Source organism: Rhipicephalus microplus, chromosome 5 (assembly GCF_043290135.1).
Source record: "Rhipicephalus microplus isolate Deutch F79 chromosome 5, USDA_Rmic, whole genome shotgun sequence".
Lineage (NCBI taxonomy): Eukaryota > Metazoa > Arthropoda > Arachnida > Ixodida > Ixodidae > Rhipicephalus > Rhipicephalus microplus.
Window position 1 is genome coordinate 124,016,331 of NC_134704.1, and position 22,844 is coordinate 124,039,174.

The 22,844-nt window shown below is 47.0% G+C and overlaps 1 protein-coding gene across 3 annotated transcripts in view; it reads left to right on the forward strand.

Moving 5' to 3' along the window:
* Window positions 1-22,844, forward strand: part of LOC142761612 (prestin-like) — a 253,597-nt gene that overhangs the window by 74,977 nt on the left and 155,776 nt on the right. Inside the window, exon 1 of one of the 3 annotated variants that reach the window (XM_075895899.1) lies at window positions 9,280-10,827. The exons of the other annotated variants lie outside the window; for them this stretch is intronic. Within the exon in view, the coding sequence (XP_075752014.1) occupies window positions 10,749-10,827 (79 nt within the window). The 5' untranslated portion in view covers window positions 9,280-10,748. Of the gene's footprint in view, window positions 1-9,279; window positions 10,828-22,844 lie in introns of those variants that run through there. 3 annotated transcript variants of the gene reach the window in all.

The window sequence follows — 22,844 nt, forward strand, 5'->3', positions numbered from 1 at the left end:
CCGGGCGCGTCTACTGCACTGGGGCCTGAAGGGCATCTTTTGGCCGGACGTAACACCCGGCACATGCGTCAGCTTCATCGGAACGAACTGCAAGCTACGTTGCGATGATGTGTAAGCACATTTTAGGGGCGAAGCTTTTCTTGGCCGAGCCTGCTGGCGTCCTTCGTGTTCCAAAAAACCGAGACTAGACAGCTGTTCAATGAAACACAAAAAAAAAATCTGTGTAAAAAACCAACTTTATGTGTACATCATTCTAGTATGACCACCTGCGCCATCCATTCATCCATGCATTCTTCCATCTGTCCATCAATTCGTTCGTCCATCCGTGTGTCCATCCATCCGTCCGTGCATGTATCCGTCTGTCGAGCCTTAATGTCCATCCTTTATACTAGTTGGCGTCTTCAACGTAGACATCAGGGACCTTAAGGCCTAGATTCACCCACTCGTCATCATTCACTTCGTGGAGATGCGGTTTTTGTTCTCTGTTTTTTTTTTTTTGTCAATTATCTCGTGTTTTAGGTGTGGGCTCTTTGATTTGGCGTTTTCATGATTCAATGAATAGGTTAGAAAGACAATCTATCACTTCTTTTCAGGAAAGTAATAAGTATTTTACGGAGACATTTCGGTGGGACCAGAGTGGCCTACAGCCTTGTCGTTTACTATCTTAACGACCAAATGGATACGGTAGAAACGTGTGCGTTAGTATGACTGAGTTGGTGCATTCGAACTTTCACCAGTTTTACTGACTCCCATAACGATATGCAAAAACACACACACGCACACAATTAACAATTTAAGGTAGCGGTGCCCATGCACACGTAATATCCACCCCTTCTCCCTGTCAATAGAAGAGGCAAGACATGACATACAAACATACAGCCTGCACTCTCGCCTTTTTTTTTTATTGTTTTATAGCACTCTTCCGGCTAAGTACCCTTCTGATTTGAAACCCGACTTAAACCGGGCCTCAGAAACATGCACGGTCGGCCTCCAACTTTTATCTCAAGACAATAATACTTTAATATCACGTGCAGTATGGCACGTACCGACACACCGCGCAGGCCAAACACCGCGAAAGCAGCGACTTCCGGAGGCGGCGCCGCTTCGAAGCGGAACTCAAGAAGCCTCTCCCAATACGAAAGCACTCGCCACCAACACAAACAGCGTGTGGCGTAGATAGTCGGTCCATACTAACACACGTATCAATACCATAAAGCAAATGCGAAACGATGCTTGGTTCTGGGAGGACATGAAGGCGAAAGACAGCTGGTACACGTATACCCTATATATATAGTTACTGAAGCTATAGCCGACGTACGTACGGAGTCATTTCGGTCATTCTCACGATTCATAAATAACGCGTTACCGTAGGCCACCTTCTTTCGAGGTGTCTTGCATATTATGCCTGGCGCCTGCTCGTCTGCACAAAAAAAAAAAAGCCTGTTCCTCGGGTTTGTGTCTTAACCGATTTCGAGCGTACGAGCCCCTGCGCGAGGACCGGTCACGAGGGTACACAAATAATGAAGGCGGGACATGAACACGCGAGGGCAAGGGGGATCAGGCGTCGTGGCGACAGTCCGACTGGCGTCGACCTGCGTGGCGCCCTTGATCTCGCCGTGTCAAGACGGCGGTGACCGCGTACATCGATGCCTATACATCGAGAAACACGAGTTGGCGGCCACCCGTTGCTCGTGTCTCGAGGGCGATTTCGTCTTTTTTTTTTACACTCTATCTTATCGCTTGCGCAACAACCGGTCGTGTAGTCATTAGTAGAGCCACCGTTTGTTTGCCTTCCCTCCCGTCCCTTTCTCATTCTTTCACGTTTTATGCCGGGACGCGCACACATCTCCTCCTGCTCTTCCATTTAAAGGAAAGCATGCTAGAAGCTCGCTTTCCAGGCCGATCCCCTCCTCCTCCTTAGTAAACATATTCTGCTTCCTTGCCCATTAAAATTGTTGTTACCATCCTCGTCGTGGAATAAACGTTACACGGTGCATCTTGCCGGGTCAGCAGAGTTTTCGGGCGGAATAGAGGTGGTATTCCCAAGGTTACCAGTCGTCTCTCTCCTCCTCTGCCGTCAAACTTTACCTCGTCTTCATCACTTCTTCTGCCCACTCCCGTCTCCTCACCCCTAAAAACAGTCCTGAGAGTTCCGGCCCAGCGATGTTTGTCACAAAACTGTGCTTTATTAACATATGACTTTGATGTGTGGGAATTCATCTTCTTGACGAGGTATGCAACCGTCAAATACAACCACCACTTGAGCAGCCGTCACTATTGTGGTCAGCCTTAGCTGACACAGATGTGTACAGTGCTTATGGTGCTCTTTTGCGGACCCTAGGGTGGCAAATTTGATCCCGACATCGCCGAACACATTCTCGATGTAGACGACGATGCTTGTAGCCTGTAAACTTCTATTTAAGCGCTTGTTACATAATCTCACGTGGTAGAAATTTCCGGAGACCTGTCCTATGTGTGGCGTCTCTAATGATTATATCGAAGTTTTGAGACGCTAGATCCTAACAGTGATTATTATTATTAATATGTGATCAGCAGGCGATGGCTTCGTTTTGATGGGAGTAATTTCTTTTTCAACGTGGTTCGAAATTTATACGTTTAATATTTAGGGAGGAAGTGGACTCTTTTTTTTTTCTTCGTTCGTCATCACGGAAATAGCCTTGTCCCGGGATGCCATATGCTTTTCTAATGAAGAGATAGCGTTCGAAGAAAGCGATTCTTAGAGCATGCATTTCGATAAAAGATGACGCTAGTTTAACTTGCGTGCGTGACATGCAAACAAAGATGGCGTAGGAGCTCTTGGTGGAGCTTCCTCGCTGCCAAGGCTTTGGTTCTCGCGCCGGCTCTCGCGTTACTACGTGTTTGAGAATCTTGAGAAACCTTTTGGCTCGAAATGTCAGACACGCTAGCGTGGAGTGCTCGCCGACGTAAGGTACAATTTGTGTCAGATGCGTCGAATCAACGCGGCGGTGGCAAGCTGTCAAAGAAAAACAACATTGCCAAGAAAAAGAGGAATCTTGCAATAGCAGCTACATCACTTCTATTGAAGAAATATGGGAATGCCCACAAAGCACGTCAGATTTCTGGTGTGACGAAATTGAAGCTCTGACGGCTATAAAAAGATGTTTACAAGATAGGATGACCCGCCTGAATTTGCATCGCTTCTGTGTTGCGGGGAAATCTCGCGATTGCAGTGACCGACCTTCGCTTTGCTCTTGACCGCCAGGCTCTCCGAGTTTAGCCTAAGACGTGTCTGGCGCCAGTGGCAGAAATGTTGAGAAATACGCACCTGAAACGATTGATCGAATTGAAGGAAAATTATGTACCAATCGTTTGATAGGGAAGTCCCCGTCTTTGCTAAAGAGATCGAAGAAGGTGGTCTTGAAGGCATACGCTCGTCTCTACGTCATGACCGATCCGATCGCCGTGACGTCATCTTATTCCGCAACCAGCGTCCAACCCAGAAAGTGTGTGCAACGTTACAGTTGTCCGCGCGTTAGGGACGTCATCAAAGTGCAGCTGGAACCGCTCCAGAAAATGTGCTACCGGAACTACGGCCTTCTTATTCCCGCTATCGCGTGGCATCGATAACGCTATCAGCATCGAGGACACTTTATTCACGTTAATTGAATTCACAAATCACTTCTAGCTGAAAAGAAGAGTATTTATTCTACCACACAAAAAGCTGACGATACCAAAGGTGGTGACCCTTAGGGTGCTACAAACTCATATCCGAATTTCACTTCCATGCACTGTCTATTCCTAAGTGTCTTCAGCTCGCAGTGCCCTCACTGCGGTGCAACGTGCGATTTGGAGCACATGCTTTGGCCGCGCCCCTCGTTATGTGTGGCAAAGGACGTCACAGAGCACAAATGAAGCTCCGCTCCCAAGACCTCGGAATATGAACATCAACTTTGGGCTGCCCAGAGAGCCTGCGATGCGACGCTTAGGCTAGATCTAACTGTCCCCACATGGGAGCAGCCCGCGATGTCACCTTAAGGGGTGGCACTTCTCCGGATCTATAAATAATGTTCTTACCGTATGAGGTACATACTTGCCTTAGAAAAGAAGCGAACAAGACATGCAACAATTTGGCATGCATTCGATTTGCTGAAATTTAGCGCTCAATTCATGTAATCTAATCATATTACCGGAATTGCATTTCACGTTGTTAACTGCAACTAACTATACTGCCATTAACGACATGGACTACAAGAGCACATCACATGCCAAACAAAAGCAATAAGATTGAGGCAATATAATGAATAAAGATTACGAAAGCTAACGAGCAATTATTTCTGCTTTTAATATAGTTGAAATTTCGAGATATAGATGCTGCTACCGTTTACTTATTGTGTGTGTTAGTACCGAATAATAATATGTTTACATATGCGCATTGGTTTTCTCTTTGTTCTGTATTATTATTGTGGTACTTTCTTGCTTGAATCGCCTTTTGCTCCTAATTTTGCATAAATGGGAGCTCCTGACATCATACCACAGAGGTGCCTTTTATTGTAAGCTTACATTAGCCGAATGACGGTGTGACCCTAAAGATCGTTATTGTTACGCGGGCCTCCTTCGTGACAGAAAACTTGACAAGACAACATCATCGCATGCAGTTTAGGTGAAAAAAAAAAGGCGAGATTGATCGCAAGCCCCACTAATGTACCATAAACCGCCTTCATTTATGAGTGATTAACTGGAATCCGATCGCCAACATGTTGTTATGGCAACAGTTACCCGAATGCTGTCATGGAATTCACGTGTACGATTGACAACTTTTCGCTTCACATATAGCGCGTTCTTTTCGCATAACCATGTGCCAAACTTTTAGGTTATATAAGAAGCGTTGCTGTGTTGTCTACAAATGTTCAAGCTGAAAGAACGACACAATAGTGGCTGTAACTCCTCGCAATTTTGTGAAGTGAACTTTAATTTTGCGAATTCCGCTTGGCAATGAGAACCACTTCAGCAATGGTTTCAGGTGCACTTCGAGCACGTGAAAACAGACAGGCGAACTTTATCTCCGACATGCTCGATTTATTTTGCACATGTGTCAACGTGAATGTTCGGGAAGTGCTATGTGACGTGCTCATTCATTGCAGCGATAGCTGTCTTTTCCACGCGCTACGAACTAGTGTACTGCCTTCATTTCTATCGACGAAATCTGCTCATTCCCTCGCCTGTTTGCACAAAGCGGTGACGAAACGATGCTATATATACGAGGCCGTAGCCCAAACACACAAATCTGTCATCTAATGTCAGGGCTGTGCGATATTGATGCGCTTGTTTTCGTTTCGCACTAATCGTCTTTTTGTGCACTGATGGCGTATCGAGCGTGCTATCCCGGTGACTCAGCCGTGCGACGCTGTCAATAGTCGGTCGATGAGCACTTGTACACATATATAAGCGTTCACTATCGATTAAGAACAAACAGTTTTTTGTGTGCTTCGAATCTCATCGCAGCGCAAGGAAATAAAATAAAAAAAACACAACCGTTATCGCTGTTGTTCGCGGCATGACAGCTAGTTCAATATGGCCTTCATCTCCTACCGCACCAGCGCTCGCCCCTATAAGTTTTTAACATTGCGTGCTTTTGCTGCGCGTTTCTTCTTGTAAGGAATACTGTTCTGTTGTTGTTTTTTGTCGAGACTTACGTAATAGAGTGTTATTGTGAATTGATGTCTAAAACACACCTGAACTCCATATACCGCATATGTTGAGGCAGAGATGAGACGGACACCCGCGTTTCCCTGGTTGAACGATTCGTTGTTCTTTTATTGCAGACTCACGAGCAGCTTCGCCTTGTGCCCTCTTCTTCGCGCGTCTTATGCGCAGCGCGGCGTTTCCCGCCAACGTTTTCCCATGGGAGACTCAACATCCTCCCGAGGCCGTGGTGTGGTCGCTTGCTTCCTGTAGATGCAACTGATCCCTATTTGCCCTGTACCGGACTTCATGGCCGTCAGAGTAGGCGAGTTCTAAATGCATGGCGATGCCGCACCACACTTCCCTGCCAAACTTCGCTTGTAATGCTGGTACGTTGTCGTTCATGTAACCAAAGAGCAGGTGAGACGAAGACGATGTCTGGCAGTGGTGAGAGGAATGCAGGGGAACGCAGGGGAGTCCAATATTCTTTCCTCCTTTCTTTGCCCGGTCGGAGAAGCTTGTCCTTCCATTTCACACCCTTTCGCAGTTCATACGCGGCAGGAAAACATCTGGTAGTCCTTGCTGGCAGCCGAATGACTTGCTTCACTGTTACGAGGTGCGATGGTGTCGGGGCCCGAGCATCCTTGGTGTTCTCGCAGGATTGCTTCAGAGGGCGGTGATGTACTGTCACGCTTCCATGATCTTGTTATGTCTGTGAGAGGCAACGTGGAATGTGGAAGTCCGACAGAGTAGAAAGCTTGGATGCCGTCTTCCACAATTCCACGGCATCGGATGGACGGGGCTCGTTCTAGTAGATGTGCTCCCGCCCTAAAGCTGTTCGCGCCTGCTTTCCTCCAATGGTGTGGCTCGACAATCGCGCGTCACGAGTTTGGCGCTGCCATTGATGGGCACACGTAGTCTCTCCAGGTCTTCAAATCGCAGGTGGCGATGATGACCGTATCGGTGCTACAGTGGACGGTAGATGATGTAGCGTCAAGATGTCCATTTCCTTGTGGTTTCCTGATGATCTGCCTGAAGTGGTTTCTTCGTGTGACATTCGAGCCTTCTCCAGGCTTTCCACTTCACCTTGCACGCTTCTTTTGCTGTAAAATCATATCACACAGCGGGAGTTTCGTTCCTAGTAATATGATACCACGGGAAAAAATACTACCGGAAGGAACGGGTAAAGGACCAGCATCGTTGTAACTTTGATATTAAGTTCAATTCAAATGTTCACAATCATGCACACGATGAACATGCACATTTTTCTTCATCTTAACGGAAATATGTGTAAGTATAATAATTCAATGCGTTTTCTTAACAAAAAAAAACACAGAAGAAAACGCAATACTCTGACATTGGAACCTACGTGGTACCTGCATAAAAAGTAGAAAAGAGGGAATACAACTATTAGCGTATAACGCGATAATTTTATAAAGACACGTGGGAATGCGAAACGAACATTCAAATGAGAGCAAAGGGAAAAAGCGCAGCACGGCATGAAGTCGGGAGTCAGGTGTCCACAGCCACGACTGTTACATTTCGATGGCGGGCCAATTCGAAAATGATGAATAGCTCTGTAGAGATGAACGAGAACCCCATTGTCAAACTTGCATTTCAGAGCTGACCATTATGCATTGTGTGTCTCATTATTATCATTGACTCATTCATTGATTAAATTAATTAGAAAACATATCAGTCAGTCATTCAATCAGTGGTTTTCTTGTGAGAAATGTAAACATAGAAAATTTATTCAGGAACAAGACCTGTAGCCCGAGATTTTACATCATGTTTCAGCACACAAGACCGCGTAATAAAAAAAGACTTAGAGAAATATTATCAGAAAAGTGACAAGAAGAAGCAAGCTCACCGAATCAGTCGCAGTTGTGAGTTTCCGTATATATCCACGGCACAGACTTCCGTGCGTTCGCTATTATTTTTTGATATCTCTGAGGGATGGTGCTAGGAGGTAGAGGCGGCACTTTCAGCATGTGCGTGTTGATGAGTCCTTGCGTAAATACCAAATAAATATGCACGAACATTAGGGTGTTCAAGTACGGAAGCGATACGTTTGCCTGTTAGTTTTCTGGTTTGTTCGACCCAGCTTGTGCCTCTCTCCGACGCTGACAATTTGAACATACTTCTCAGGTTGCTTTTTGTTTTGTCTCCTTTCTCAGTGATCAAAGTTATAATTCACCAATACAGCGACTTCTGTCTGCGATGCAATTCCGCTTCGACGCGCGGCGTGGTTTCGAGCACGGGCCAAGTGCATGGCCCCTCGGTCGCTCCGCAAAAAGTATCGCCACTGGCCATCTTACTATGCGAACCTCCTTCAATACTTACCCTTTGGTTAGCACTAATGAGCGCTGATCGTCGCACAACAACCAGTTGATTTAACGATCTGCATACGTGTAACTGTATGACGGCGCCAATCCGGGGTCGTCTCTCCAACAAATACTATATACAGGCATCGCCCTAATGGTTTCTCGGCGTCGCATCTTGCGTGGCGTCGGCGGCAGATTAACTAAACGTGCACGCATCTTGACCTATGTTCCCCCGGGGCAGTTCGGTTACCGAAGTAATTTCTTATCACCTGTTCAATTACTCGAAACTTACTTAACCCACCGCATCCGAAATGTAGACCAATCATAGGCTTGCCAATGTTCTTCGCTAAGCTGGCTGGGGAGATCGAAGCCTCACAGCCCCACCCCCCTTTCCCATACCCTCCCCTCAGGCCCTTCCGCAGGGCAAAGACGAGGTATTAGGGAAAAGTAGAAAAGCGCAAGCGATGAAGACGAAACAGATGCAGCTGACCAATCGACCAATGTGGGTATGTGACATATCTTGTGAGGCTCAAACAGTGGAACAAAATGACAAGTTAGAAGGGTCTATCAACCAATAAATCAAAAGCTTAAGCGCCAGTTCTTTTTGCATCTGTTCCGTCTTCGTCGGTTGCGCTTTTCAAGTTTTCTCTAATGACTGACCGACCCGAAAAAACTAAGGTATTCTTACCGATGTATAGGAGTCTTTGCTCTACCCCCTTCCTCACCCACCTGTGCGCACGCATGTGAGCCCTATTGGTGAAACGTTGCGTTGCAGCTATATTTAGAATATAATACATGCACTTCTGCTACAAAGCAGAAAACAGACACCGCCCCACCGTGGTGGTCTAGTGGCTAATGTACTCGGCTACTGACCCGCAGAAAACAGACACCGGCACGGAACTGCGCTGACGAAACGCTTACTGAGTGCCATTGCGTACTTGTGTCTGCTTCAACTTCACTGGGCTTCTTTTTACCCGCAGGCATGCGTAGTGTCTAGACCATCACAAATCTGACATGCACTTGCACTAAGTAAGCGGCCGGTATGACGAGTTGAACGGGTCTCCCCTAAACCTCTTACACAGTGCCTCTTGCCTATGTTTCCCTTTTCATGTCATTGATAAATCGAGCGTGCTGAGATCATACTTTATCTTGGATACGTGGCGTTTGACATGCGTGATCCTTACAGAGCCCGCGCCATTAAGTCGCTATGCTCACCGATGAAAAAACTCTATCGGAGCTTTTATTTGGCGGGGTGGCATCGGGGGGAACTATACGAAGGTCAACGGTGGCGAGCAAAGGCAATCGCAACGCGGCCCCCTTAACTATAGTGGGTTCGCTACGCTTCCCGTCTCGAAAATTGGAGAGGTGGAGCGAACACTCGCGTGGTGTTCCGCAAAAAATAGGCATTGGTCCTTCTAATCTGGTTTCGCTTTTGGGGATAGCGTCTTTCAATAGCCACTCGCACAGTCGGGGTGTTAGCGGTTCACCGCACTAGCTTTAGCAATTTTTGTATGACTTGTTTCGCCCCTACATTCTCGACTAGTCATGCATTTCCTCTTTCTATAATGTGCTCATCATCTGTACCGCCTGACCCGCGTCTGGGCCTATACTTATCCAGAACAAACTGAAAGCGACGTCCAAAGTGTATCGCGGCTGGTTCAGCCGCCTGGCTTTCGCGAATAGCATCTTTGTATAACCTGTCAGACGCCTCACTCCCGTCTCTCAAAACGACCGAGTATCCCTTCGAGTCGGCGTAATTCAAGGGGGGCCCCTGGCACATACTCAGTAGGCAAGGGGTTGGCGCACAGAGAGCGTCTTCCGCATCCCGCTCGCCACAGCTGCTGCTATCTCCTTTCACCGGCGGGTTAATGGCGTCGCTCCTTCTCCCCCCACTCGATATCGCCCATTCCGTTCCGGCATTGCTGGCGACGAGCGTCTGTTGATGCGGCGGCGGTCGGCGACGTGCCTGTGCGTACGCGACGTTTTTGCCCGCCAGCCTGCCGTCCCCTTCCCACCGGTTCGCCGGTGCTTGGCTAAGCTGACGAAGCTCCTGCCGCTGTACGAATAGCCTCACCCTCGCCGAATCGGACGAAGCCAGGTTTACACACACGCACACGTTGACCGGGCGCGACGAGCACGTGCCTTCTGCCGCTGATTGGTCTGCTGAGTTTGCAGCCGGTGGTTTTAACGTATACTTACGCTTGCATCGCGAAGCAACGAGTGACGTCTCGGCACCGGCTCGCTTCGAAGGATTGCGCCCGTTCGAACGTTCTCTATGCAAAGCGTTTTATTTCTTTTTCTCTTTTTTTAGTCACTGCACTCTCCCGCCGGACACCCGATCATTCTGCGTCCGCGGCGATTGGTGCGTGCGTGTGCATCAGCTCCGAAGCAGCGCGTTGTTTTTCAGCGCTCTCGACGGGTGTCGGTTCGTTTCTCGCACGCTGACAGTGCAGTTCTGTGGTCCTGTGCCTCGGATTGCTGCAGTGACACCTTGTGACAGGAACTTCGGCGTTGGATCCCACGTGCGTGGATATGTGATATCGCGCAGTGGTGTTTCTCTGTGATATCGTGCGGTGGTGTTCGTGTTAGGCAGGGGCATTATTATTATTTTCTTGTGTGTGTGTGTGTGCGTGTGGAGCGACGAGCGTTCGCAGTGCGGATTGACCCTGACATTGGAGGACGTTGTCTCTTGATCGGTCGCCTTTGATCCTCAAGGACGCATTCCAGAGGAGTTTCGCGCTGGAACAAGACATCTCGCGCATGGGAAATACTGAAAGGATGGCGAGAGATGTCGTGCTCCCCGCCACTCAGGAGCAGGAGCAGCCGACACCGCAGGCCAGTGAGTATCTCGTTTTGACAGCCCGCTGTTAGCTGAATTTCATTTCTATAGTTTACTTTCATTGATAAAAACAATTACTGCTGTGGTTTTTTGCGCCAAAGCTACGATATGATCATCAGGTGCGCCATGATTGGTGAATAACTTCGACAGACTACTAAATCGTGCGCCCAAATATAAGCAAGCTGTTCTTTTCCCGTCCCCCCTTTCAAATGGCGGCAACCATTGGCCGGGAGTCGAACCTGCGCCCTTGAACTCAGCGACACGGCACCTCACGTTCTACGCTACTACGACGGATCGTGCTTCTTTTTTAATCTCGCATGCATTGAAAGTTCGCCAAAAAAAAGAAAACTAGTGTACGTTTTGGAGTTTAGACGACATTCAATATCGAGTGAGAATTTATTTCGATGTTGCATTAATGCGGTTCACGCTGCTGTTTTGGTACCTAATTTTAGCAAAAGTCGAGTGTTTACATCTTTTACATTTGGTCACTCTTTTCCGATGCCGATCGCATGGCGGTGTGCGGAGCTGAATTTGTAACGGTGCCACACGGTCCCTCCTTATCGCAATCGGGCCTAATCTGGATCGAATTTCTCTATCGTAATTGGCTCCCTAAGCAAGCAGCACAACGGAGCGCATCACATTTGAGAAATTTGATCCCAGTCGGGCTTAACCTTAATCACCAGCGCACCCTGTGACAATACCCTCGCGTCCTTCCTCTTTGTACTACGCGCTGGTTATCATAGAATGGCCCGCTTTTATTATATGAGTATTTCCATATTGTTAAGCAGTGCTGACACCTAGCACAAGATTTGGTGAGCTAGCGAGTTTAGTAACGATTGCCCGATGAACTAAAAGTGACTTGACACCTTCCCTCTGCACGTACGCGTACGCGTGATAGTCAAACATTGTTGTTGCGGGAAATTCAGGTTCCCCTATGCAAGAACCAATCCGCAAAATGATGCTGTACAGCCAGCCACTCGTGTTCGATAACCTCGCGTTCTACACCAGTCAATCAACTCACATTCTTTAGAACAAAAGGTTCACAGCTTTCCTTATTCTACTATGAGTACAGCCGTTTGCAACAATTACGTATTAACGTTGTGCCTCAAATATTCGCAATATTTGCTTTTCGATTACAATAGCCACCAGATGAAGATGGGTGGGCTTTGAGCGTATGCTTAAGATTTCGCCACGCAGCGGGATCATTGGACAGACACCAACAGGCTGGCAGATGAAAATTTTTGCGCTGAGGTATGCCAAGAAAGATTATCATCTTTCAAAAAAGTGTTCAACGATTTCAAGTGCCTCGCACTCAACTATGACAGAGGCCACATCACTTATCACTCAACAGATACGTCTGCGTTTAGAGAAAGTGTGTAACGATTTCGAGAACGTCGTACTCAACTATGGGAGAGCAGTGAGCCGTCCCTGGAGATACGGTAGGATGGGTTTCGAGAAATTGTTCAAGGATACAGAATGCTTCGTACTATACTATGAAAGGTCTTTATGCCGTCCCAGATATCGCTGTGCTTCTGTCAATGCTGTGTTTAGAAAAAGAGTTCAAAGACTTCAAGTACTTCGTACTCAATTATGGGAAAGCAGTGGTATCTTACCACAAGAAACATCCAACAAGCGGGAGACAATAAGGGCGGTGTTTAGAAAAATTGTTCAACGATTTGGAGCACTTGGTACTTGATGGCTATGTAGGGTTTAACGTCCCAAAATCACCATGATTATGAGAGACGCGGTAGTGGAGGGCTGCAGAAATTTCGACCACCTGGTGTTCTTTAACGTGCACCCAAACGTGAGCACATGGGCCTACAGCATTTCCGCCTCCTACGGAAATGTGGCTGCCGCAGCCGGGATTCGATCCCGCGACCTGCGCGTCAGCAGCCGAGTACCTTAACCACTAGAGCACGGCGGTGGGGCGAGTACTTCGTACTCAACTATGGGAGAGAGCCCACACCACATAGTTATTTGTTTAGAACGGTGTTCAACGATTTAGAGTACTTCGTACTTTACTATGGGAGAGCAGAAAGTCGTGTCTTCAGAAAAAGTGTTTAACGTTTTAGAGTACTTCGCACTCGACTATGGGAGGGCAGCGAGCCAAGAAAGAGAGGGATAATTAATAAAAGTAGAAAACAGGTTCATATCGAGCGATAACTTTAAAGTTAAGCCAAAACCAGTGAAGATAGGCAAGCCTTTATAGGAGAAGGTGTACACATTGGAAATTTAGGCTGTTGAAACACAACTGTAACAACGCTTGACAAAAATAATGTTTCAACTCATCGATCTCTTATGTTTTGCGTTACCGTTCTGGCATGTTCACAGAAGCGAGCAGCCATAGCGGGCTCAGATAATGAGAGAGAGAGAGAGAGAGAGAGAGAGAGAGAGAGAGAGAGAGAGAGAGAGAGAGAGAGAGAGAAGTAAACGTTTATTTAGAAAAGTGTTCCGAGCGAGGCCCGGTGTCTTCTAAGGTGGGAGGGTTCCCTAGTCCAGGAACCCTCTGTTTATTGAAAAATCGTGTTTTAGCCGTAAGCACGGCGTCCATAAATGGCAAACACACACACACACACACACACACACACACACACACACACAAGAACATCGCTTCTTATGCATTCGTTTGTAAGAATTGGGATGATGATGATGAAAAACATTTATTTCTGGAAGTTATGTACAGTGAAGGTGGGGAGCGACCCTTAAGGGTCCAGCCACCCCGTGCGAACACTAGATGGCCTCTCTATTGCGGAAGGCCACTGGCGTTGGCAGCGGCCCGGGCACGCTCAACCAAGGCCTGTTGGGCCGTCAGGTCAGAGCATCCGAGCAGGGCAGCTTCCCAGTCCTCTCGGGAAGGGTTGGGTGGAGGGGTGAAGTTTGGGGTTTCGGCACGCCCACAGCATGCGGAAATGGCTCAGGACTTTTCCTCACACTGCGGGCACTTCCCCGTGTAAGCAGGGCTAGATTGCCTTATTGCTAAAAGGTGAAAGCCATCGTTCTCTTCTCGGTCTGCTCGTTTTCCCTACCCCTCATCCCCGAAAGTTTGCTGCATCTAACGTGGCGGCGACTGCTTCAGGCGCTTAGCTGTGCCTCCTCATGGGTAGCGGAAATTGGCGCATTTTTCTTTCTTCCTCTGAACAACCACCACCACCACTATATACTGCAACTACTACTGCTTTTATGGAAGGTCGAAAGCAGTGCAAGTTACATCATGGAAATGCAAGTGATAGTGACGCCATGATGACTTCATTTGGTGACGTCATCACGCGATAATTTTGCATCATCGTATTAGCACCGTAAACCAGGGGCGTATGCAGCAATTATATATAGAGGAGAGGCAGAGAAAGGGGGGGGGGCACCTTCTTGATTTGAAGCAGACGTGGTGTGGTCTTCTGTCGTACTGTGCTCGGTATGTCATGGCGAAAACAAAAAAGACAAATTCATGGGTGGGGTGGTCGGCACTGGTCCGGTGTGTCTTCCCCCAGCTACGCCACTGCCACTAATTCTGGACGCCAACGACAGCGGTGGGCCATTTTTGCGTTTTATGAGCCATCTAACGTTTTTGGCTTCAGATACGTTTACGATGGCGTGATATTATGGATTCATTCTAACTGCTCTTACGAAAACATTTTCAAACACTTTCACAATATGCATTTAGCATTGAAAAAGAAAAAAAAAGAATGACGAGGACACTCGGCTTCACTGGTCGCAGAGCCACGATTATGGCATAAACGCTTTGGATTGCGTAAGAGCTTGGGCGCAAGCGATACATGTAGGCGTTGAACAGATTGTAACGCCGAGCTCTGGCGGCCGGTGTTCTCTTGCAGGGCTGTTCGCAGCATGTCTCGGGGCCGGATGCATATGAGACGACGGATCGCGTGACCAAAGCGTGCCTCGTGTTGCGTCGTCAGCCGAAATGAATATGGTAGGCTGCTGGGCTATCTGTGCAACGTATCTTGCACATGCAAGGTGTTTCACGTCACTGCAAGGAAATATTTTTAAAGAGTGAGTAACCACTACCGAATAAAACCAAAGACATGATGATGATGACATGTAGGATTTAGCATCCCAAAACCACCATGTGATTATGAGAGACGCCGTAGTGGAGGGCTCCGGAAATTTCGACCACCTGGGGTTCTTTAACGTGCACCCAAATCTGAACACACGGGCCTGTAGCATTTTCGCCTCCATCGACAGTGCAGCCGGCGCAGCCGGGACTCTATCCCGCGACCTACGGGTCAGCAGACGAGTACAGTTGCGCGTGATATGAAGGTTATCGCATGAGCACGACCTGCCAAACATCTCAGTAGCCTAGTGGCACTTTTAGGAACTGTGAAAACTAAGATTGCGCATTTTTCTCTTCGTTGGGTGTTCCATGCTACCACAATCACCCCTACAACTAACTGTACACCTTTAATTTCTATTTAGAGCCTTCCATTCTTTGTGATCAAGTGTATTTTTTGAGGGCTCTCATCTTCGCAGGTGATTACAAGTAGTAGTAGTAAGAAAACTTTATTGTTTACACAATCCAGACAGGCTAGAACTCCAGTGCCCCGAGGAATATACACTGCAGGGTGAAGAGCGAAGTCTGTCCGGCAGGTTGGTGCCCCTATTCCAGAGCCCTACTGGTGCGAGCCATCGCAGCTGATCCACCAGGGCTGGGCTAGACATGTAGCAGCGCCTGCCATTCCTACCATGTGCCATTGGAGTCGTGTTCGTCGTCGTGCTCTGCACACTCCCACGTGATGTGAAAGAGTGTTGGGGTGGCTACACACCACGGGCATATGTCTCTGTGATACAAAATTACTGGGAAAGATGTGTTAAAGCGGCTTCTTGGCACTGCTTCGTTTAATCAGCTTCCTAAGACAGGAGTGCTCGTAACTCGAAGAACAGCAAAACTTGGTGAATGAAGATTGCGTGATACTACCCTCTCCTCGAACGAGCATACTCTGGGACTTGGTATGTTGAGGCCCTCTATCGACGCTCGCGCGATAACCTTCATATTGTGCGTGACTGTACCTTAGCCATTGGACCACCGTGGAGGGCCGAGACATGGTGTGCCGTCATGCGGTGCCAATCAGGGGTTTTTATGAAAATTTGCCCTGTAGTTAAGCTATTAAAGCACTTTTGATGTAAACTATTTAGCATTTACATTAGGCCAATTGCCTTTCGTTGTCTTGCTCACGGCTTTCCAAAACGACAGGTGTGTTTCTTTTTATTTGTTATATACTATGTTTATTTTATTTATTTTCAATTTTCTGTTGCATGCGGCATGGGAATTCTTCGCAGCATGTAGAACAACACCGCGAGATATGAAAGGAAACGTCCTGTCTGTGCTCGCTCGCTACCGTACCACAAAGCCCTTAACTTCGAGGGCAACAAGTAATGTTTTTTTTTGGATTTAAACGGTATGGAAATTCATAATTGTTCAGTGACCTGGAAGCGGTGGAGGAACACACACAGGAAACGAAGAAGAGATTTCACATACTTGGTGTATGTGCATCTCTATATACGCAGCGCGCGCCTTGAGTCGCTGTGTTCACGTGTTTTCATGGCTTCTCTGTGTAGAAGTTATATTTCAAGCTTTCAGTCTCGTTTGCGAATTTCCACGTGTTTAAATAACTATGCGAGTCTACTTAGTAATGAGTGTAACTGTGCTTGCCGGTATTCGATCACCTCCCATCTGTGTATTCCAATATTTTCCTTCCTCATTGTTTCATGTTTAATTAGTTGTTTCTTCATGCGAATACAAGTAGCCGGTACCATGGAAGTCATCAAGCTGTCCTCTAACACCATGCAGTAAAAAAAGGGGGACTGGGCAGGGGCTGCGCCTATGCCTTCATTTGATTACGCTGCTGAGTAAATGGGCTTACATGGCCTTTGGTTAACCAATATACTCATTTGCACTATAACCTCTGCGAAGCCTCTCAGGCCAGTAACCTACACCTTATTAGTAGATGTCATTGTATACCATGGCCCATTACTACAATATATCGTCAGTTGCCAAACTTGGAAATCAGTCTTGAACACTGCTCGGTATAATGGGTGCCGATTCGTTGAACAAATATGTCTGTTGCCAATCAGTTAAGTCTGCAGAAACCCGCCAGTTGGCGCGAAGGCTAAGAAAGGGAAAGAAGACAACCACCTGATTGTAGCACGAAGCCACAAGTAAATCCGTACGGATTTCTCATAAAGAAAAGCCTCTTAGTTGCCAAAAAATTCGTCTTAGTCCGGCGTTTGAAACCGGGACTATATGGCTGGGAGTATATGGCCCCTGACTTTGTAACTGTCTTCTAATAACTTGTTCAGTTACGAGGATAATACGCCACTCCACTTAAAATGTTTCTTTGTACCTTAATCTACATTGTTATTTATAAAATATTTTCCTGGATGTCTCGCTTACAGAGATAATGGCACGTTGTATAAGAGAAAGTCTACAATTCTGTCGGTGCTTGAGGTTTCATTATATTTTAGCTGCTAACAGCTGTGATAGCTCATCAATACAATGCAGTGGTTATTTATACGCGATAGCGATGCTACGTGTGGGCACTCTAGGTCCTATTCACTGATAAATACGATCAATACCGATTAAAGACAAGGTAGGAGGTGCAGTAAACAACCTATACAATGACAATACACATCTTGTTGGTGAACAATGAACGCGACCAAGCCTTACATACGCGCCACGATAATACGACCTGGCTTCTGCCTTTAGCCACGAACGAAATGCATACACTGCAAAGAGCGCACGTGGGTGTTGCACAGAAACAGATCTTGTAAGGAACGTCAAATACAGCTCTTGCAAGAAACGTCACCTTATGTCTGAAATGCTGACTAAAAGGAAAATCGCCAGATCCCACGTACTGTAGGAATCGATGATATGCGACGCACACATGAGGAAGGTTGATATGTAACTTTAAAATCAGCACAACCTTACGAGGCGGACGTGAATTATGCCGTACATGACTTCCACGCTGTGATTATGATGTTTGCATCTGTCATTTACTTTCGTCGTCTTTTCACGTCACGTGATAATAAATTTAGTATCACATGACGTGATATATGAAGCTAACAAAATGGCCGCGAGCACGCTATTAGTGTGGCATGTCGTCATGCTTTACATCACACGAATGTCACGATTATCATGTTTGAACGTGTCATTCACCTTCGTCCTCTATTCACGTCGCGTGATGCCAAATTTTGTGTATGTGGAGCTAGCGAAGCGGCCGTGAGAGCGCTATGAGCGTAGGATGGAGTCATATATTACATGACAAGCATATCATGATTACCATGTTTGGACGTGTCATTTACCTTCGCCATCTATCCACGTCAGGTGATACCAAATTTGGTATATGTGGAGCTAGTGCAACGACGGCGAGTGCGCTATCAGCGTACAGTAGTCATGTTTTACATGACAGGGATGTCATGATTACCATGACTGGACGTGTCGTTTGCCTTCGTCGTCCATTCACGTAACGTAATATCAAATTTGCTATATGCGAAACTAGCAATTGACCACGAGCGCATCATGAGCATGGTATGTTTTCATCTTCTTAAATTACACGCATCTCATAATTATCTTGTTTGCACCAGTCATGTACCTTCGTCACCTATTCACGTCCCGTAATACGAAATTTCGCTTATGTGAAGCTAGCGAAATGACCAAGAGCACACCATGAGTGTGGCGTGTAGTCATGACTAGTCATAACATGAAAGTCATGACATGCGTGTCATAATTTGTACGTTTGGGTCTGCCACTTTTGTTCGCCATGCAGTCATGTCATACCATACCAGTCTCGCAAAATGTCATGTCAACGAAACAAACACAAGATCAGCAAGACAATGAAGTGTAAATAATGACATTCATGAAATACACGTCATGATCTTTATGTTATGACTAGTCAAATATGCTCGTCATACGGTCATGTTATGCCATACAAACTTTGCTATAGATACCATTAGCAGGACGGCCAGGAGAGCTAAATGTCATAGGCGGCTAGAGATAGATAGATAGATAGATAGATAGATAGATAGATAGATAGATAGATAGATAGATAGATAGATAGATAGATAGATAGATAGATAGATAGATAGATAGATAGATAGATAGATAGATAGATAGATAGATAGATAGATAGATAGATAGACAGACAGATGGATAGACAGACAGACGGATAGACAGACAGACAGAAGACGGATAGACAGACAGACAGAAGACGGATAGATGGATAGACAGAAGACGGATAGATGAATAGATAGATAGATAGATAGATAGATAGATAGATAGATAGATAGATAGATAGATAGATAGATAGATAGATAGATAGATAGATAGATAGATAGATAGATAGATAGATAGATAGATAGATAGATAGATAGATAGATAGATAGATAGATAGATAGATGTTATTATTTATGCATTACTTGTGCTTTGTGCAACGCAGTATCTGGTCTTAACTGCTACATGGAGGTTGAACCCCCAGTGCCTTCCCATGTTTCGGCGGCGCAGCAGGTCACGTTAGGTTAGCTCACTGTATACGAAAACAGCCTCGCTCTCGCCCAACACGCCACTCTCTTGTCGTGGCAGTTGCTGAGCGGAATCACGGCCTATAAATATGTGGCCGCCGTCCCGTCGCCATTCTTTTGGGCGAGCCGAGTAAACGCGGCCATTACAGAATGAATAAACTAACAGCGGTAACAGCGGCCGCGGAGGGGAATGGGGGATAATGACGGCAAGAACAAAAAAAAAAACGAAAAAAGGAAAACAATGCCTAAGCCCGTAAGGGGCATCGAATTTCACGCAAACAGATTTCGCGTTTCCTCGCCGTCGAGAAAGCACGCGATCAAAACGGACGGGGCTTTTCCACAAGGCGTTCGTCGTACAACATGGGCGTGGCAGTGTTTCAGTTACGACAATTACGGTGCGGCAAAGCAATGGCTCTTTTCTATAGTGGTCTAGCTGTTACCTAGCCCAAGCGCAACGCGAGGAATGACGAGCAACGGCCTATCATAGCATGTTGCGAAGTGGCGTGTAACATCGGTTTATTAGCCGCGACAAAAGCGATTGCCAACAAAAGCCGCGGCTTTGCCCATGTACATCACTTCTGCGGAATCCCGTGAAGTTGTAGAACTTTGTGAAGGATAATTGACAATCACCCGTTTGTATAGTAAAACGCTACAAGGTGAAATCCAGGCATCCGCGTACACCCGTCTGATTGATTTGATTGATATGTGGGGTTTAACGTCCCAAAACCACTATATGATTATGAGAGACGCCGTAGTGGAGGGCTCCGGAAATTTTGACCACCTGGAGTTCTTTAACGTGCACCCAAATCTGAGCACACGGGCCTACGATATTTCCGCCTCCATCGGAAATGCAGCCGCCGCAGCCGGGATTTGAACCCGCGACCTGCGGGTCACCAGCCGAGTACCTTAGCCACTAGACCACCGCGGCGGGGCAACACCCGTCTGGTCGAGAAGAATCGAATAAAAATACGAACACGCTGGTGGGTGTCCTCCTACTTTACCCAACGCCTCGATGATATCCACTATTTAAACAATGCAATTCACTGAGCATATCACTGATCAATACAGTCGACTGAGGAGAAGAACTGTATAAGTAACCTCATATTCTTTTTAAATAACGACATACATACGCGTATATGCCAGACCTGTGGCTGTCATCTTGGTCTTCAACGGCGGCTGTCACTCCATTGTCGTGCCCGCTCCACGCTTAATAACTCCGTAAATAAAAAAAATGGCATTATATCCACGAAGTGAATGATGGAGAGTGGGACGAAGCATCCGTCCGTCCATTCGCTCCTGTTTCCGTCCGTCCATGCGTCCGTCTGTGTGACCGTCCGTGCGTCCATTCGCCCGTCCGTGTGTGCGTCTGTTCGTGCGTCCGCCCGTCCATCTGCGCATCCGTCCCTGCGTTCGTCCATGCGTCCATCCGTCCGTACAGCCATCCGTGTGTCCGTCCATGTATCTGTCTGTGTGTCCGTTCGTCCACCTATTCAACACTCCAAGTACCACCATCTCGCATCTTTTCATCATATATTCCCCATATAGAAGCACCGCCATCTAGCGGACATTCCAAGGACTAAACGAGAGGTGGCACACGCACACTTTTTTACGGCTTGCGCTTCGGGTCTACTTCCCACTTTTAACCACCTCGAGTTCATGGTGTGTACTTGTTCACTGTATTTATGGCACTGCGGCCCAACGCTCGCTAAACCTTTCTAAAACCAAGCAGGTTACGCCCAGCGAGTATAACGTAGCAACCCTTTCTTGTTAAATTGGGCTCAATGTACATGCCAATGGCTGCTAATAGGGAATGAGAGACAGAATTCGGCTTCTACTTTCTTACGGCTTGCGCTTCGTGTCTACTTCCCACCTTTAACCACCTCGAGTTCATTCATGGTATATGCTAATTCATTGTATTCATGACACTGCGGTTCAACGCTCGCTAAACCTTTCTAAAACTGAGGAGGTTACACCCAGCGAGTATAACGTATAGCAGCCCTCTCTTGTCAGATAATGCTCAATGTACTTGCCAATGGCTGCTGATGGGGATCATAGCGTGCACATTAACTAAAAGCCGAATGCTTCTGTCTCTCATTCCCCCTTAGCAGCCATTCACATGTACAGTGAGCACTATCTTTCATTGTTCAACAACGCACAGAATAAATCTCTCACCGGCACCACCTTGGAGGTCAACATGTTATACTTGTTACACACTACAACGGCTACGAGGGATGAACGGGTGCCGCTATAAGGAGCTTCGCCCCTAAAAAGTACCTTCGCATAACGGCAGCTCAGCGGCCACTAGAACTGCGGCTCTGTGAGCATCGCCTGCGTTTCTGCGTGCACGCTGCTCGTCACGAGTTTTCGGTCCTCCCTAGTTCTTGTCAATTTCTCAGGGTGCAGGATTTAATGCGCCTTGGTGCTGGCTCGATTTTGTTGAATCCTGTGTTATTAGACGCGAACCAGGTTATGGCTGAGTTCGATATGGTGTGCGTAAACATCCTTACTGCGCATACGCAACAGCTGGGCCAAGCACTGCCAGCACGCGCGAGAGCGTTCCGCCCTTCGCAAATGGCTGGGTGAGACAAACACTGTGGCCTCTCCTCCTTACACTTTCTCAGCAATCATGTGATGGCTTCGGGGAGCCACTCTCCAGACGCGCGATCAACCAACGCGTTGTATCCAATGGTGTCACTCATTGGCAGATCCGAAGCACTTCCGGTAATACGCTCCGCGCTGAGCAAGCCTATTCCGTTGGCGGATTGAAAGCGTTAGCGTAGAGCATTTAATGCTAAACTAGATGATGGCCGTAAATATTCACAACATAGACATTAAACGCAATTTAGGGCACTAAACGTAATAAACACCAACAGACTGGAATAAAAAGGTAGCAAGGTTGATTATATTTAATTATGAAGAAAGACTTCATTAAAACTTACATTATTCAAAAAGAATAAGACCAAACGCACACGCACAGTCGCTCAACATCGCGCTGCACTCACAACCGCCCTGTTGGCTGGCTTTTCTCGCACTGTCTTGCCGTCCGCTCTCCTCACAATTCAGTCTCCGTTTCCCACGCTTGTCGGACTCTTTCGGTCACAAGTTGGAGGCACACACACACACACACGCTCGTCCACACAGAACATACTCGGAAGCCACTCATACGCACACACGAAATGGTTCCTCGAAGATGGAGAGGAGGCACACACATACACACACATTCGTGGACGCAAACTCACCTGGAAACCATCAGACGCACTCTTACGAAAGGGTTGCTCGAATATGGAGGGGACGAGGCCCCTTCTCTAACGGCTGACAAGCAAACGCATTACCGATAAAAAAATAAAAAAACAAGGGTAAGAAGGAAAACACTCAGTGGGTGCCACGTACAAAAGTGCTCCCTGTATATTCCATTGCCAGATCTGGAGCAGCTCCGTCGCGAGATCCACTCCGCAAACAACTTTTAAATGCTAAGCATTTCTTAGCGAACT